At 43.2% G+C, this 15,245-nt stretch overlaps 1 protein-coding gene across 1 annotated transcript; it reads left to right on the forward strand.

Annotated features, from left to right (window-relative positions):
* Positions 1 to 207: 207 nt before the first annotated feature.
* Positions 208 to 12,251, forward strand: ODAD4 (outer dynein arm docking complex subunit 4). Its single transcript, XM_032965633.2, has 13 exons — positions 208 to 473; positions 2,211 to 2,342; positions 3,235 to 3,388; positions 4,103 to 4,164; positions 4,580 to 4,739; positions 4,969 to 5,196; positions 6,159 to 6,259; positions 7,612 to 7,718; positions 8,368 to 8,454; positions 8,867 to 9,063; positions 9,884 to 9,984; positions 10,673 to 10,757; positions 11,458 to 12,251. Exons 1-13 carry the CDS (start codon positions 351 to 353, stop codon positions 11,814 to 11,816), a joined length of 1,896 nt encoding a protein of 631 aa, XP_032821524.2. The 5' UTR covers positions 208 to 350; the 3' UTR covers positions 11,817 to 12,251.
* Positions 12,252 to 15,245: the final 2,994 nt, after the last annotated feature.

The following is a 15,245-nucleotide window of genomic DNA, read 5'->3' on the forward strand; positions in this document are numbered from 1 at the left end:
CAAATTAACTAAAAACTATTCACGTGGTGGTGTTGGGGGCTGCTTTGGGACGCCTTCATCCCGTAGTCAATTGACCATGGCTGCTGATTGAAGACGGGTGATAACGATGCGCAACATTAAAAACACAAACTCTTGTCGTTAACAGAAGCATTCTTGGCGCGGGGACCCCGTTGCTAGGATACGCTAGTACACAACCTGCCGGCCGCTCAGCCGCCGCTTAACAACGGTCGTGGCGGCGTCTGCGTTGTTGTGAGTCCCTTGTTTTTATTATTAATATTTTGTGTTTAAACAAACAAACAAAAAACTCCCCGTTTATTTTCTAACCATATAAGTCACTTCAGCTTCACGAGATGAACAGCGATGAAGAAGAGACTCAAGAAGGGCCCAAGAGCTCGTTCGCCACGTACCTGGCTGAGGGAGACAAGCTCTTCCAGAAGGGGGACTACACCCGGGCCATAGAGAGCTACAGCACGGTAACGTCTCCGACATACACACATACACACACACAGAGCAGAGAGCCTCAGTCTGGGCTATAACCCAGGATCGCAGTGCCCTGGCATGGCTATTTTGAACACTGCGACTCAGAACCAGCGCTGCTTACGTACTTACTCTTCGCTCCCTGTGGAGCACAAGGCCGCAACAAGGCCACGCCATGCCGCACGGTCTTTGAGCAGCTTTCTCTGCTTCACCCCAAGGCAAGGCCCATGGTCGTTAGTTGGTCTTGAATGGAGCGTCGTTTCATCTCATGCACAACTTGGGCCGTCTTGGACGTCTGTTACATGGAACGTACGTTCCGGGCTCCAATCGTGATGCTGTGCTTTTCCAATGTCGCTCTGAGGGCTTTGATTGGAGAGGGTCATTCTGCCAGTTTCGTGGCTAGGTGCCTCCTGGTGGTTCGGTACTAAATATGTTCTTGTTGCAGTTCCCATAACAATTCAGTTTTTTTTCCGGGGTGGGGTTGTTAGCCAGACGCCCAACCCCCAACCTGGAGGCCCAGGGGTTGTCGATTTTGTCTGCCCTCTACCCTTTGACCAGTCCGGCATGGTTGGACCTACTGGGGCCTCAGGCTTCCGCCGGCTTTGCTCTCTGAGTCATGGAGGCATACAAGCTTCTCTCTACCCCAACAAGGCGACAACCCATGAGAAAAGCAGAAACAGCGCTTTGACCAAATATCTCAGTGGCCTGACATGGCTTTTATGAGCACTGTGACTCAGACCCAGGGCTATAACCCAAGATCTTAGTTTGCTGGCATCGCCATTATGAGCCTCTGATAGAATGAGAGAGGAGAGCTTCAGTCTGGGTATGGGCTTGTACTCAGAGTCTTAGTGTCCTAAACATGGCCATTATGAACACCGTGAGAGATTCAGACCCAGTGCTATACCCCAGGATCTATCTCGGACATGGCCATTATGAGCCTCTGAGAAAGAGAGAATTGTAGGCTCAATGACTGTTGGAATGAAGGCCGTAATTATAATATATATTAGGGGGGACATATCCCCCCCATATTAAAATATGCTCAAAATGTCCCCCCCCCAATATATTGCTATAAAATAGATTTCTGTTTATATGATTGTGGTTTTGGTTGTACTTTATTAATCCCTAATCTCTGCCATGACATACAATGAAACAAGAAAAGGTAAAAAAAGAAAAAACAGAGCAATGTAATACAATACACTATTAGACATTTATTGTAAAAAAATAATAACAAGTCCATCCTATGTGTTAGTGCATTTTTTAATATTTTAGGCAGGAAATTCGTTTTCAAATTTAGATTTTTTTTCTGGGGGGAGGGACCCCCAGACACCCTGGAAGATTTGGTCCCCTCCCCCCAATGTTGACTCCATGGCTACAGCCTTTGTTGGAATAAATGGTTCATATTGGCTGTCAGAGTTATAGTCCTGGGTTTCTCTTTCTCGGAGCAAATAAGGCTTGTTTTACAAATCTTTAAGATCCTGGGTTCTAACCTTGGAGTCCCTTTCTAAGGGATCGATGGCGGTGTCAGAGCCAATGATACAGAACCTTTGAGATCTTAAGTTTAATCCATAGGCTGGATGTCCCGCTGAGTATCCCAGGTGGTTCATACTGGTCATGTGACAGCACTAACTGTACCAACCCGATCAGGTAACTGTGTTTATGGAAAATAAACAGGTGAGACATCTGTATTGAAGTTGTTTTCCTCTTCCCGCGTCCTCCCCCGTGTGCTGGTACAGGCCCTCGATATACAGCCAAATGACAGGAACTGTCTGGTGGCCCGATCCAAGTGTTATCTGAAAATGGGTGATGCCCAGTATGCTCTCCGTGACGCAGAAGCATCACTAAAGGATGACAATCAGTTCTTTAAAGTAAGTCTAAACCTCACATCGTCAAACTGTGTATTATGACTGTGATCCAACACTGCATTGCTGTAAAAAGTCAAGTAAAACTGGCTTTTGAAGCATTTAATGCAAAGTTAATATTTGTCTTTATTTTTCGATAAAGATCTGCATTGAATTACCATACTATATCATGTATTATGTTTCCATTTTTGTAAGGGCTACTATTTGCAATTTACCAAATATCAATTTCCTTTTTTATTCTTTCGTGCTCAGTTGCTTATTATGACATCCTCAGTCACTTTTGTGTGGCTTTCTTCACTCTCTTGCCTCTTTCTATTCATAATGGTTTCCAGAGTTCTTGGTATTCTATGTTTCGGTTGGCATTTTCATCCCTTGATATATTATTTTCTTCAAAATTTTAATCGGAAAAGTATTAACCATGTCCGATTTGCTGACATCGTCATGAAAATAACCAACGCTAATGAACTGAAGGACATTATTGAGGAATCTAATAAGGAAACATGCAAAGTGGGACTATAAATATGAATAAAACAAAAGTCAGGTACCACAAGTTCACTAAAGAAAAAACATGCACCTGTATTCTCCCACAATGACACTCATTCATGGAATTTCCCCTGGTGCTCTTGCTCCATGCTTTCATGTTCTGAGCTCCTCCATGTCCACACCACATTTCTTCATATCCTGGGTTACCACTTTGAAACACCTTTCAGGGCTTGCCTCTCTCTCAGTCTTATTAAGTTAAGGCCAGTGTGAAACAGTAGGCTAGACTGCTCTGTATTGGAGGGCCTTCTGCCAGCAGTGGCATGAGAAGCCGTTGCAGTGCTACACCTCTACCTTTTACATTTGTTATTATGTGGACAGCTGATGAATTGCGTCGCCCATTTGTGCTTTGTGGCAGGGTCTGTTGTGGAAGGCGGAGGCACTGTATGTTATGGGCGACTTTGAATTTGCACTTGTCTTTTATCACCGTGGCAACCGGCTGAGACCCGAGCTGGAGGAGTTCCGCCTCGGAATCCAAAAGGCGCAGGAGGCCATCGACAACTCCGTCGGAAGTACGCACCCACTGTGTGTGGTCGCTCTCGGTACCAGCCTTAGCAGCCATCTCCTCAGGTCAAATGGAATCTGCGTGATCAGAGCTGCGACCACCCCAACACGAATTTGAGCTACCAGCCTCCATTGCTTGCTTAGTGCCCCGCTCTTGCTACAGCGCTGTCTCTTACTATTAAAGAGTGTGTTTACATCCTTTTTGGTTTGAATATTACGCATTTGTTTAATAGGATTCACTTGGAAAAAGTTACTCACATTTATTCATTATGAGGAAAACATTTGGATTTAAAGACCATATTTGATGAGTAACGCCTGAATGTGTATGAGAAAACATGCCCTAATCTACATTATTGGTATACATTACTATAACTGTGTTCAATTCAAGAAAGCTATTCGCGCTTACCTGCAATACTATCATTTGTGCTGTTAATTGTTGGCCACTTTGCATTATAGACCTTTGGGTCTACGTTCCAAAGCTATATTTTAAAAACATCGGCTATGAATGACATCTATATGATTCTTAAAATGTATATCATATTGTGTTAGAAGTTGGCTCCATAAAAGTTAAGTTAAAATGTTCTTTAAGTTCCATTCTATATACGTATATTAAGGGCATGTTTCACTTGTGCAACATAGGTTATTGTGAATCAAATATTTAGCATATTAATGTATGAACCCATGGTTACAATAACGAAACCCATTACTGTCTGTATACACAGGTCCTTCTTCAGTAAAGCTTGAAAACAAAGGAGATTTGTCATTCTTCTACAAACCAGAGGAGGTACTGTAAAATTATTAATGGTAAATCAACACAGGAACCGCTCCTTGCCCGAGAAGCGTTTTTATATTAATGGCTCCATCATGTAACACATCAGTCACAGCAGGGTGTATACAATTTTTCTCCCACGAAAATAATAATATTATTGTGGTTTTATGAAGGTATAATATTCGCTGTATAACTGCGTAGATTTTCCCAGTTGTGCTGTTTAGCTGTCCAATGTGTTTTTGGGTTCTATCTTGTATTGTTCGGCATAATGTTCGACGTTCCTGAAGAAGCTCCCTGCACGTGGAGCCAAAACGTTGGACACCATGTCGGACAACACGGTACAAACCAACAGTACATCAGAGAGCTATTACTGTAACCACATTGTTCTGCTCTCACACCCCTTCCCCTAACTGCTATGTCACATGTACAGGGCAAGAAGGGCAAGGGACCGACACGAGCAGGCAAGACCCAGCAGCAGAAGCAAGCAAGCGAGCGGGAGAACCGGTCACAAAGTAGCAAGACCCAGAGGCAGCTGCTGGGGGAGCTGTACAATGATCGTCAATATCTGCAGAGGCTCATGCAGGATCAGAGTATGCTGCCCACTGGTCTAAGAACCACTGCACTGCGCACATTGTGCAGGGAGACAAGTACCGTTTATCCATACCTAAACCACATTTTTTGAGCTCTAATCCCAAACTATTTAAGGAAGCTGATGCTTCATGTGCATATTGATCATTACGTGCAGAAGACGCAAACACTTTGTCACTGTACAGAGTAACTTTGCACAAACACTGGGCATGTGTTTTACCATTGCTGCAGACCTGATCAAGGGCAGCGTGGGTGGTGGGATGCGTGTCGAGGAGCTGATCCGCGAGGGCCTGGAGTACCTGGACACACGCACTGATTTCTGGCGGCAGCAGAAACCCATCTACGCACGTGTGCGCGACCGCAAGCTCATGCGGCAGAAGTGGAACCGTGGCCGCGATGGCCTATCCCCCAGTGACTCCATGCGCAGTGTCCTGGTCAGCCTGGAGGAAACTGATCAGAGTACGTAGCCTTGTACATGCGAGAGGGCTCTTTGCAGTCTTTAATTGTTTTACTAATGGCACCTTGTCAATCCACCCTGTGTCGGTCATGGGGATTGCTTATACATGCTGTGTTGGTTATGGGGATTGTTTAACCATACCTCACCACACTGGTCTCAGTATGGGTGGGTGGAGGGAGAGGCCAAGTACCGGTTCAGATATTACTTGCCACTGTCATTATTCTTGGCTTGAATGGAACTCGTATCGACCGCTTCAGAGTGCAGTGGGCTAACTGCTGTACCATCACTCCACCCCCTGTGTGATCTTTAGTGGAACAAAACTATATACACCAGCACAGTCATTCTGTCGGTTATTTAATCTGTGCCATTTATTCCACAATGGGAATGTACATCATATTAATATAAGGAGGGCTATTACTGTATTGATTTCAAAAGCTTTCTCATGGAAAATTATGAAATGTGGTGTCTGGTCCATGATGCAGGTGCATAATGTTGAATTACTTTACTATTTTATTTTGCTGCATAAAGTGTCAAAACACTGCCATCTTGATTAATCAGTTAAATAAAATTAGTTAGATTTTGGCACATTTGTAAACATCACTCCGTTTCTACATAAATATGAATAAAATTAACAATCGTGAAGGTGGAAATTATACTTACAAATGTTAAAAAGTGCATGGACAATTTAAGTGCAGTACTGTTTAGGAATCATCCTCTTTTTGAGGTGGCCATCCTAGGAAATCTGTAAGTCTTCCTGGGACATTAAAACCCCTGTTTTTTTGTCATCATTTACATAATACACATCTCGAGACAATGCATTTACATTTAGTTCAACCCTCTTCTAGTCTTGTGAGATATTCTTCGTTCCATTTTTTTTTTACCTCGGATGTGGCAACCCTGGGTATTTGCTAATACTGCTCCATTGCAAAATGAAGGAGTCCACAATGCTTTGTATGATGGACAGTGCTGGCTGATGGCAATGCAGAAGGCAGCCTACGCAAGGCACAGCAGACGCTGAAGGTGGTGGAGGGATGGTCCAGCAAGGAAGCTGCCAGCAAGATGCAGGTGGGTGGAGAGACACAGCCCTCATACATTGGCAGTGCTTTGTAAGCACCGGCAGAAATCACTTTACCACCATTGGCATGACCAAAACGATTTAATATAATCTTGATTTGAAGCTTTCGTGACTGCAGGAATCCATACTCTTTGGTTCTTTCGGTAATGTCACGTAGGTATAAAATAAAATGATTTAATAAAGTAATTTAATATAATTTACAGCCCTATTTCAGTTCACTGCTGGATAAAGGCTTCCCCGCACTGTGGTTGTCATGATGATTGTTTGATCATTTTTCACCACACTGGTTAGTGCGGGTTGATGAAGTGGTGCACAGGACCGGTTCAGATATCACTCGCTGTTGACATTAACCATGGCAGTGAAGTTAACTTAGGTCATTACATTCAGAATGCAGTGTGCTCACCACTGAACTACATCTCTCTCATGAACAAATATATATATAAATTTAGACATTAAACGTTTGTGACTGCAGGAATTCATATTCTTGGTTCTTTTGGTAAAGTCACGTAGATAGAAAAAAAAATCTAAATTAAAAGCAAAAAAACCCACGTTTCCATCGCAACACAAGCAGTCTTCTTCAGATGGAGAGAAAAGAGAGCAAACCTAGCTGCTTATAAGGGCTCCAGAGTGAGTGGGCAGGTGAAAGGGCTGCGCGAGAGACAGGGGGAGAGAGAGGGGGTGGGGCAGAGATGGGGGGGAAGGAGAGAGGGGTAGAGATGGGAGGAGGGAGGGATTGCACCTTGGTACACCCATCAGAATATGGGGGGGGGGGAAATGAGGCAGAGACAGGGGGAGAGAGAGGGTGTGGAGCAGAGATAGGGGGGACGGGTAGAGATGGGAGGGGGGGAAATTGCACCTCGCTACGCCCATCCACACTGCTGACGGTAGAGGTTGACAAGGAAACACAAATTCAAATCATGACCCAAAGTGGTTGATGACATCTTTCCAATGATTGTTGAGTTTAAAACCGTCGTCTCAGTTGAAATCGTGTTTGTGTCTGTATATATGGATGGCTTCGTGAACGAATCTTTGTTGATAGCCAGTTGGCTTGCAAAGTACCATCGTCTTAGACACATCAATTTAATGTGAGCCAGCCGCATTAAAGTAATGATCAGCTATGGCTGATAGCTATAGCTATGGCTGATCATTACTTTAATGCTATGGCTGATCATTATTTAAATATAGATGTACTAGCGGGAAGTACCCGGCGTTGCCCAGGTGAAAAATATATTTCAATATTTTGTAAACTAAATTTTTTAGCAATGCTCATTGTATCTAACAGTATTTGCCTAACAGTCTATATACTAAATGCTGATCATTGTGTGTGTGTGCTTTCGTTCAGGTGCTAGGTAACCTGCACAGCAGCATGGGTAATGCTCAGCTCGAGCTTGGTCTGATGGAGGCTGCCCTCTCCAGCCACCAGAAGGACCTCAAGATCGCAAAGGAGCAGTACGATGTTGCACACGACCAACAATAGCCAGCCTCAGTGAACGTTTCAATCAAGGTTTAATTTGTCACTGAATGTGTACCAGGTCGCAAATAGATTAGAGTAGGAGGCATACAACTAGTAGCCACAACCAGCCACAGCCGTGGAGCTATATATGATGTGGTGTAATAGGTGCGGAAACATTTTACAGATCACTGAGACAGATAGAACCCGCTGAAATTAAAACCCTGCTTTTACATATGTCCATCTAGCCTATTTCTTGAGGACCTAAGTTGATTGTACACCCATTATAGACAATTTTTCCATGATTTATATGAAATCATAGAATCTATGAAAAATAATTTCCCACGAGAGGGCAAACATAAACTGTGCTCATTAATGTGCTCACTTCGAAAGTGCATACTTAAAAAAATACGAACAAACTCTAGAATACATTTTAAAATAGAATTGGTGTTGCATTGAGTACAATCACCATGGCCTCTAGGAATGTGAATGGAATGTATTCGTCATGCCGAATGTGTCCAAAAATATATAGTCTCTCAACAGTTGATTTCGAATTATCTTCAAGTACCAGAGCAAATGGTATCCCTGTGGTTCACTTTGCTTGAATTTTGAATATTTCCAACTGCACACGTGCTTCCTTTTGAACAGTAACCTCGTGGAATCGAAATCGAGGGCGCTGGACAACATTGGGCGTGTGTATGCCCGATTTGGTAACTTCAAGCAGGCCGTCAAGGCGTAAGTGAATGTTTCTGTGCGTTTACTATTCATGCCCTCTGCTGGAATCTGTATAAAAGCATACATACGCATAGATTGTGTAATGTTTTCCAACATGTCTTTGTCTTTAGGAAAATTTTACAATGAACATATTTGCAAATACTGGAGTTTTTTTTCCCTGGCTTGTGTCTCTAATTTTTGGACAATCTTTAGGTTAATTTGGCCAGTTTTCAAGAGGGAAAGTCACAAATAGGAACACATCTTTATACCACAGGTTCGTTCATATTGTATCATCTTTTACTCGAGTTATAGCGTCCCTCCATTACGGAATGACGGAGAATGCTTATGCATTACTCTTTTTAATCTTAGTTGGAATGCGTAAAAAAATGCAACAGCAAATGGCCGGACTTGTCCTGTGTTTGCGTGCGAGCAGCTGGGAGGAGAAGATCCCGTTAGTGCAGACCGAGTTGGAACGGGCCTGGCTCTTCCATGAGATTGGCCGCTGTCACCTAGAGCTGAGCCACTTCCGAGAGGCGCGAGGACACGGCCATACGGCCCTGACAGCTGCGCGCGCCTCCGGTGACGACGAGTGGCAGCTCAACGCATTCGTCCTGGTAGCACAAGCGCAAAGTAAGCTGATCAGCTCGTGTATATGCAGACCCGTTTGTGATTACGATGGCGAGCTATTAACTACCTCGCCTGGTAAGCCAGAGGCCATAGAATCGTTCCCGACCCTGACGCCTGTATATTTGAAGTTTGCGTGTCTCTCTTCCTGTGGCCGCGTGGATTTTTCTCCGGGTCCTCCAGTGTTTCGCTCCATATTCATAAAAATGCGTTTAGAGTATTTGGCTGGTATAAATTTCCACGTGATAATCCACTTTGTTGAGCTATCATTTGTGGCCAGGTTGCTTCTGAAAAAGAGCTATAAAGCTCAGTGGGCCTTACCAGTAAAATAAAAGATATTACATAATCAAAGGACATCGAGATCTAAAATGCAGTAATAACGTATATATTGCTCTCCAGTGTTTTCCAACTCAGAGGTGAGGGATGACTCATCCCTGACTGGAAAGAACCTAGGTCAAAAAAATCATGGCTTTCTATACTATTGCGAATCTCATTGGATTTTAGACATTTCAAATGTTCTTCCAATTCCTATAATTTTAGGAGTTAAGAGCTGGGAACAGTTTTGTAAAATAAACAAAATTCCGGATAACACGATCCATACCTCAAGTCAAAAATGCAATGCATTTGTACGACGGATTGCACTTCAGAAATAAGATTCATTCAATCTGTATGACAGCTTGCATATTTATATAAACTAGTTTTTTAATCCGTCCGTAACATGGCTGTATGCATATCTGGGGAGTTTGAATGTAAATATAACATATGACATCTATTTTGAGAGACGTTACAATATTCTGCTTGCATTGTAATTGTGATTTTTGTACAGTGAATCTGCGTGATTACAAGTCTGCAGTCAAGTATTTTGAAGATGCATTGGACAAAGCAACCTTGATTAAGGATACTGCTGCTGAAAGAGCCATTGCAGTGGTAGGCATCCACAATGCCGTTTCCAGCTATGGGAGTTACATGAAGCGGACTGTATCCCTTCCTGTAACACAGCTTGGCTGATTTATTTACATGCTTGGACAATTCAGCCACTTTCTGGCCAAACAGTACAATTGACCGTATGAATACCCTCTGTCAGCATAATCTGTTGCAAACATTGGGTGTGTACAAAGATATATTTTCCATACCAAGTTGTCTGCATGTATTGGTATATACAAAGATCCCCTGTATGGCCTATCTAGACTCTTGGAGTAAGAGTTGTTTGTGAGCACCTATTGAGGCCAGTATAGCCCACAATTGTGTGGTGTGGCGAGGACGACGTCTGGCAACCTTTGTTTCTCCACATGCTACACAGATACTCATTAAAGGCTAAGTCAACCTAGGGGAGGTCTAGAACCAGTTATGATATCACTTCCATTGATGTTAGCAGTGCCTGTGAATCGAACTCGGGCAGTATGCCATCACTCTAAAACATTACCACACACACGTCTGTCATCATGGAGCCAGCAGACATGAGCCGAAAACATCCACTTTATTTGATTCAGTCATGGATTTGTAATGCTTTCAATAATATACTGTATTGTGAAATCAAATAACAAAAACGCTTGCCTCGGTGAGTGTTGGTGCCTGCGGAATGTGTGTTTGGCTTTGATGCGATTTTATTTTGCAGGCTCTTGAGGAAGCAAAGTCCTTGTTGAACAAGCAACCCAAAGAGAGCCCATCAGAAGAGACAAAAAAACAGTCCATCATAGATGGTAACCCTCGAGTTCACACTTTTTTTCTCAAGCCATTAGATATTGTACATAGAGTATAAATTTAAAAAACGTGAATCTGTTCCTCTGTGTGCAATGGTGTTGCTCTTTGGCAAAGTTCTAAGTGGTCAATAAACTTTTTTTCTGCAATCAATGCCTGACGGTAGTGAGCACCCCTGTAAATCATTACCATAGGCGAGGGTTTGTGGATTACACAATGAAGCTCCCTTACCGTGCATCGAGGCCGCCATATCCTGGCTCACCAGGAGAAGGTACAGCAGGTGGATTAATATTAATCTCCATCAGTTTCCATTGGTACGGCGATAAAGTGTTACGCCCCCTTGCATGCGTGAGCTTTCTTGGGGTACTGTTTGCTCCCACATGAATAATCACTCATTAATAGAGTTGGTCAAACATCCCAACTTTGGTCACAGAGCTTGGGCAATTGTTGGCACCGGTTCTGGCTACCTTCCCGCTCATGTGTAGTTGCCCACACCTCTGCATCTGACAAAACTTAATGTTATAAATTAGTAATTTTAGCTGTTTTAATTGGAAGTATTTTGAATCAAACTAAGAAACCCTACATTTGTGCTTAAATGATTCAAACCAAAGAACTAACCTGGCTGCTGTATAGTATCAAAAGTAATGCCACACGGTGTTGCTGACGTGCTTGGTTGGCTCTGGTTGTGACTTGCCTTTGCAGAGGAGGAGGAAGAAGAAGAGAAAAGGGACGCTGAAGACATGGAGAAGGAAACGGGAGAGATAACGCGAGGGAAAGGCAATGCCTTTTTTGGTGGCAAGAAAGGCAGTGACAAGGGTTCGAGCGACAATGATGACAAAAACACAGACGAGGAGAGAGACAAAAAGAAGAAAGGCACTAGGAGTGATGATTCTGATGCCGATGAGTTGCAGAAGCCGAAGAGTGCCAAGGCTAAGCAAGAAGGCAGAGATAGAGGGAGACATGACGATGATCATGCGAAAGGTCACAACAAAGAGAAATGTGGAGCTGGGGCGGGCAGTTCATCTGAAGACGAGACAGTGAAAGAAAGTGGCAGAAGTTAGGTTAAACAGAAGGATGATATGATGATGACGTGTAGAGACTTCCTTTATTTATCCAGGCATTAAACATTGGTATCTAGAGTCCTGGGCCTGTACAGGAAATGTCAAATTTTATTTAGTGACTGGTACAAAGATTTTAAGCAAGACCTACTTGTTCTTGGCAGTGCCTTATTTTATGAAAAAAACTTGTGTAACACATCCGTTCATTGTTAGTTAGTGACACTAAGGTAATACTATTATTCTAGCCCCGGATGGATGTTCTCTATAAATAAAATAGTGGTGTAATTACTATACAGCACAGGAGTGTAACACCGAAAAAGGAATTGCCCCCGTTGTGTTTTTTTGCGTGCTAATATTTAACCGCATAGTATATTGCAAAGTCACTTGAAATGTGCAATGGCGAACGCATCAAGTTTGAATAAAGTACACGAATTGTAAGCACGTACAAATAAGTAAATAAACACAAAGTACTGTATACTGTACAATGTTTTGGATTGATAGGTTCAGGCCAACACAGTAAAAATACAGCACTCTATTTAAAACCAATTGTGTGTGTATATGTACAACGGAAATTAGACTCAACACAAGAACCCACTTATACGGCTGTAAACCATGTGACGAATCGGCAATTAACTGCACACATGGTCGGAGTGAGGTCACAGCAGATATTTGCAGAATACATCAGTTGGCAGATATCTGAAACTGCATCGAGGTAATATTAACAAAAACACGATTTTCTACCGTACTCTATTTAAAACTTTAAGAATGCTAGATAACACGTTGAAGACATATGGCTGCTTCATTTTAACACGTGGTAATTGTGAACATTCATTTAAGACCATATAAAAGACACACAAGATGGTTTGGTCTGGTATGTCAAGGTTTTTCAATTGGCAGCCATGAGCCAGATGTCGTCCGCGAAGGTTCTTGCATTGGCTCACCGACAGATTTTTACGATATATTTTGTTTAATTTTATCAGGTAAGGTCCACTGAGCTATATAGCTTCTTTTTCAGAAGCGACCTGGTCACAAATGACGGCTCAACCAAGTGGCTTCTCATGTGTAAATGTATGGGAGCCAAATACTTTAATACTGGTAGGAACCTCCTGGTTTCACCAGCCCACAGGGGATTATTGTGTCCGTCGTGCATCCAAAAATGGGAGGGGTGGGGCTGGGTGGAGAGGGGAGGGTGGGGAGGGTGGGGCTGGGTGGGGGGTGGGAGGGGTGGGGCTAGGTGGGGGGTAGGAGGGTTGGGGCTGGGTGGGGGGTGGGAGGGGTGGGGCTGGGTGGGGAGGGGCTGGTCACCCCGTGGTGCCCTTATAAAACTCAACGTTTAACCTACTCACGCCGGCTTGTGCCCGCCCTCACAGTCGGGCATATTTGCGGAATACACCACGTGCCGCCGTTGACCCTGGCCATTGACCGAGCAACTCAACGTTCCTACCAGCTCCCTCCGCAGGAATGTGTTCGCATGATTCTAAATGTGGAGGTGAAAACCGGAGGACCCGGAGAAAAATCCACGCGACCACGGGGAGAGAAACACGCAAACTCCAAATATGCAGCAGGCGTCAGGGTCGAGATCGAACCCATGACCTCGTGTACCAGGCGATAAAGATAATGAGGTAAAAGAAAGTACATAAGAAAGATGAGACGGGTAAAGACTAGAGATACAAATTAGTGATCCTATGTACAGACTTTACTATGTCACAATGCCCATTCGCTGTCATAAAACATCGGTGTCACATGAGCCGCCTGTAGGCCAGTTTTATTGTGTGGCCCGCAAGCAAATATAGTCGAACTAGCTTATATTGCAGTAAATCTGAAATATTCAAAAGAAAAATTGTTCAGCTCATGATTATTAATGAGGGGGGGGGGGGGTGTTCCATGTGGAGTGACGTCACGCGGGGGTGGGCCTCATGTGGAGTGACGTCACGCGCAGGACGGACAGACATTTCTGGGTGATTATAGTAGGTAATAACAACCCCCTGGTGTGTAGATTAATATGAATTGAGTGGATTTTTTGGAAGCATATTGCTTCACGTTTTCCAAAAACAAATGGCCTGCTACATGAAAAATACTCGTAAAACGCAAACCTAGAGGAAAATCCTCTTCATTCATTTCCAACTCTGAATCGTACTGAATTGTTTCCGAGTAATGATGCATGATAGGAATGCACATTAATGATTCAATTAAAATAATTCTGCTCTCGACAAATGTATGGCAAATGCTTCCTTTTGAGCAAATGAAACATTAAACAACACACCTTCCAGAAGAAATAATAATACATCGAAAGAGAGCCAGAAAGACCGAGATACACTGCAATTCCCATGCAACCAATCCTGCCATTATAAACCCAGGACAGATCATTGGCACGCCGGTCCTCGTGTTTTAAGTCGGTATAGGTATTCGCGTACAAGGACTTAACGTTTCATAAGCTTACGAGACAGACAGTACGAGAGAGAGAGCAAATACGGCAGGCGAATCGAGACAGGGCAAAGAAGATAAACTTGAAACGAGACTCAAAATACTTTGGCAGAAACGAGATGGGCCGTGCTGATTAAGACCATACAAATTGTACAAATGAGAGAAAGAACAAAATAGACAACTCAAACAATACAAAATAGACAACTCAAACAATACAAATGAGACAATAACTAAGTACAAAATATAAATGGGACTGCACAAATGAGATACAGTACGAACCATACAGACAGTACAAATGCGACATACGACAAACTAGTCACAGTACAAACACAGGAGTACAAATCAGAGCACATAGAAGACATTCTAAATAAGTAATATTTTTTTAAAAATCACGCTTTAATGAAATGTACCGTACTAGTAATGTAAGAACTCCACGACTCCAGGAAGTGACCCCGAAGCTTGCCACGACGTTAAGGTGACCGTGGTGATTTACAGCCAACTTGAGTTGACAGTGGACAATTAGACCCAAGCCGAACCATAACACATACAAAATAATGTTTAAAAACATATATTTTATTTTTTTATGATAGAATATAGTATTGTCATCATTATGACATAAGCATACCAAGTTTGCAGTCGATACCACATTGGGAAGCGGGTTACAATTGAGTTACAAGATTTGACGATACAACGACAACAGACAGAGTGAGTTAAATAAAAAAGCGTGTAATAATTAAAATAAAACGCCACGCGTTTAAGAGAGGGCCCTTGCCGAAAACACCCGATAGTTCACCAGCATTGACTGAAGCAAGCGTGGTTCTGCCGATGAGCCACTGAATGTTGAAACCGCTGCCAGAGCGTTGCATTGTCCAGCCACCGAAACATTGCTGCCCAAAATGATGCACTCACAGAAGGCGGTGGGGGCTGATGGGTGGTGTCAAAAAAATAATACACGGGTGTCTTTATTTGTTGAGTCCAGATACACGACGATGTTATTGCGTGCTTATT

Source organism: Petromyzon marinus, chromosome 34, assembly GCF_048934315.1.
Source record: "Petromyzon marinus isolate PM22_M1 ecotype Great Lakes invasive population chromosome 34, UKy_Petmar_22M1.pri1.0, whole genome shotgun sequence".
NCBI lineage: Eukaryota > Metazoa > Chordata > Hyperoartia > Petromyzontiformes > Petromyzontidae > Petromyzon > Petromyzon marinus.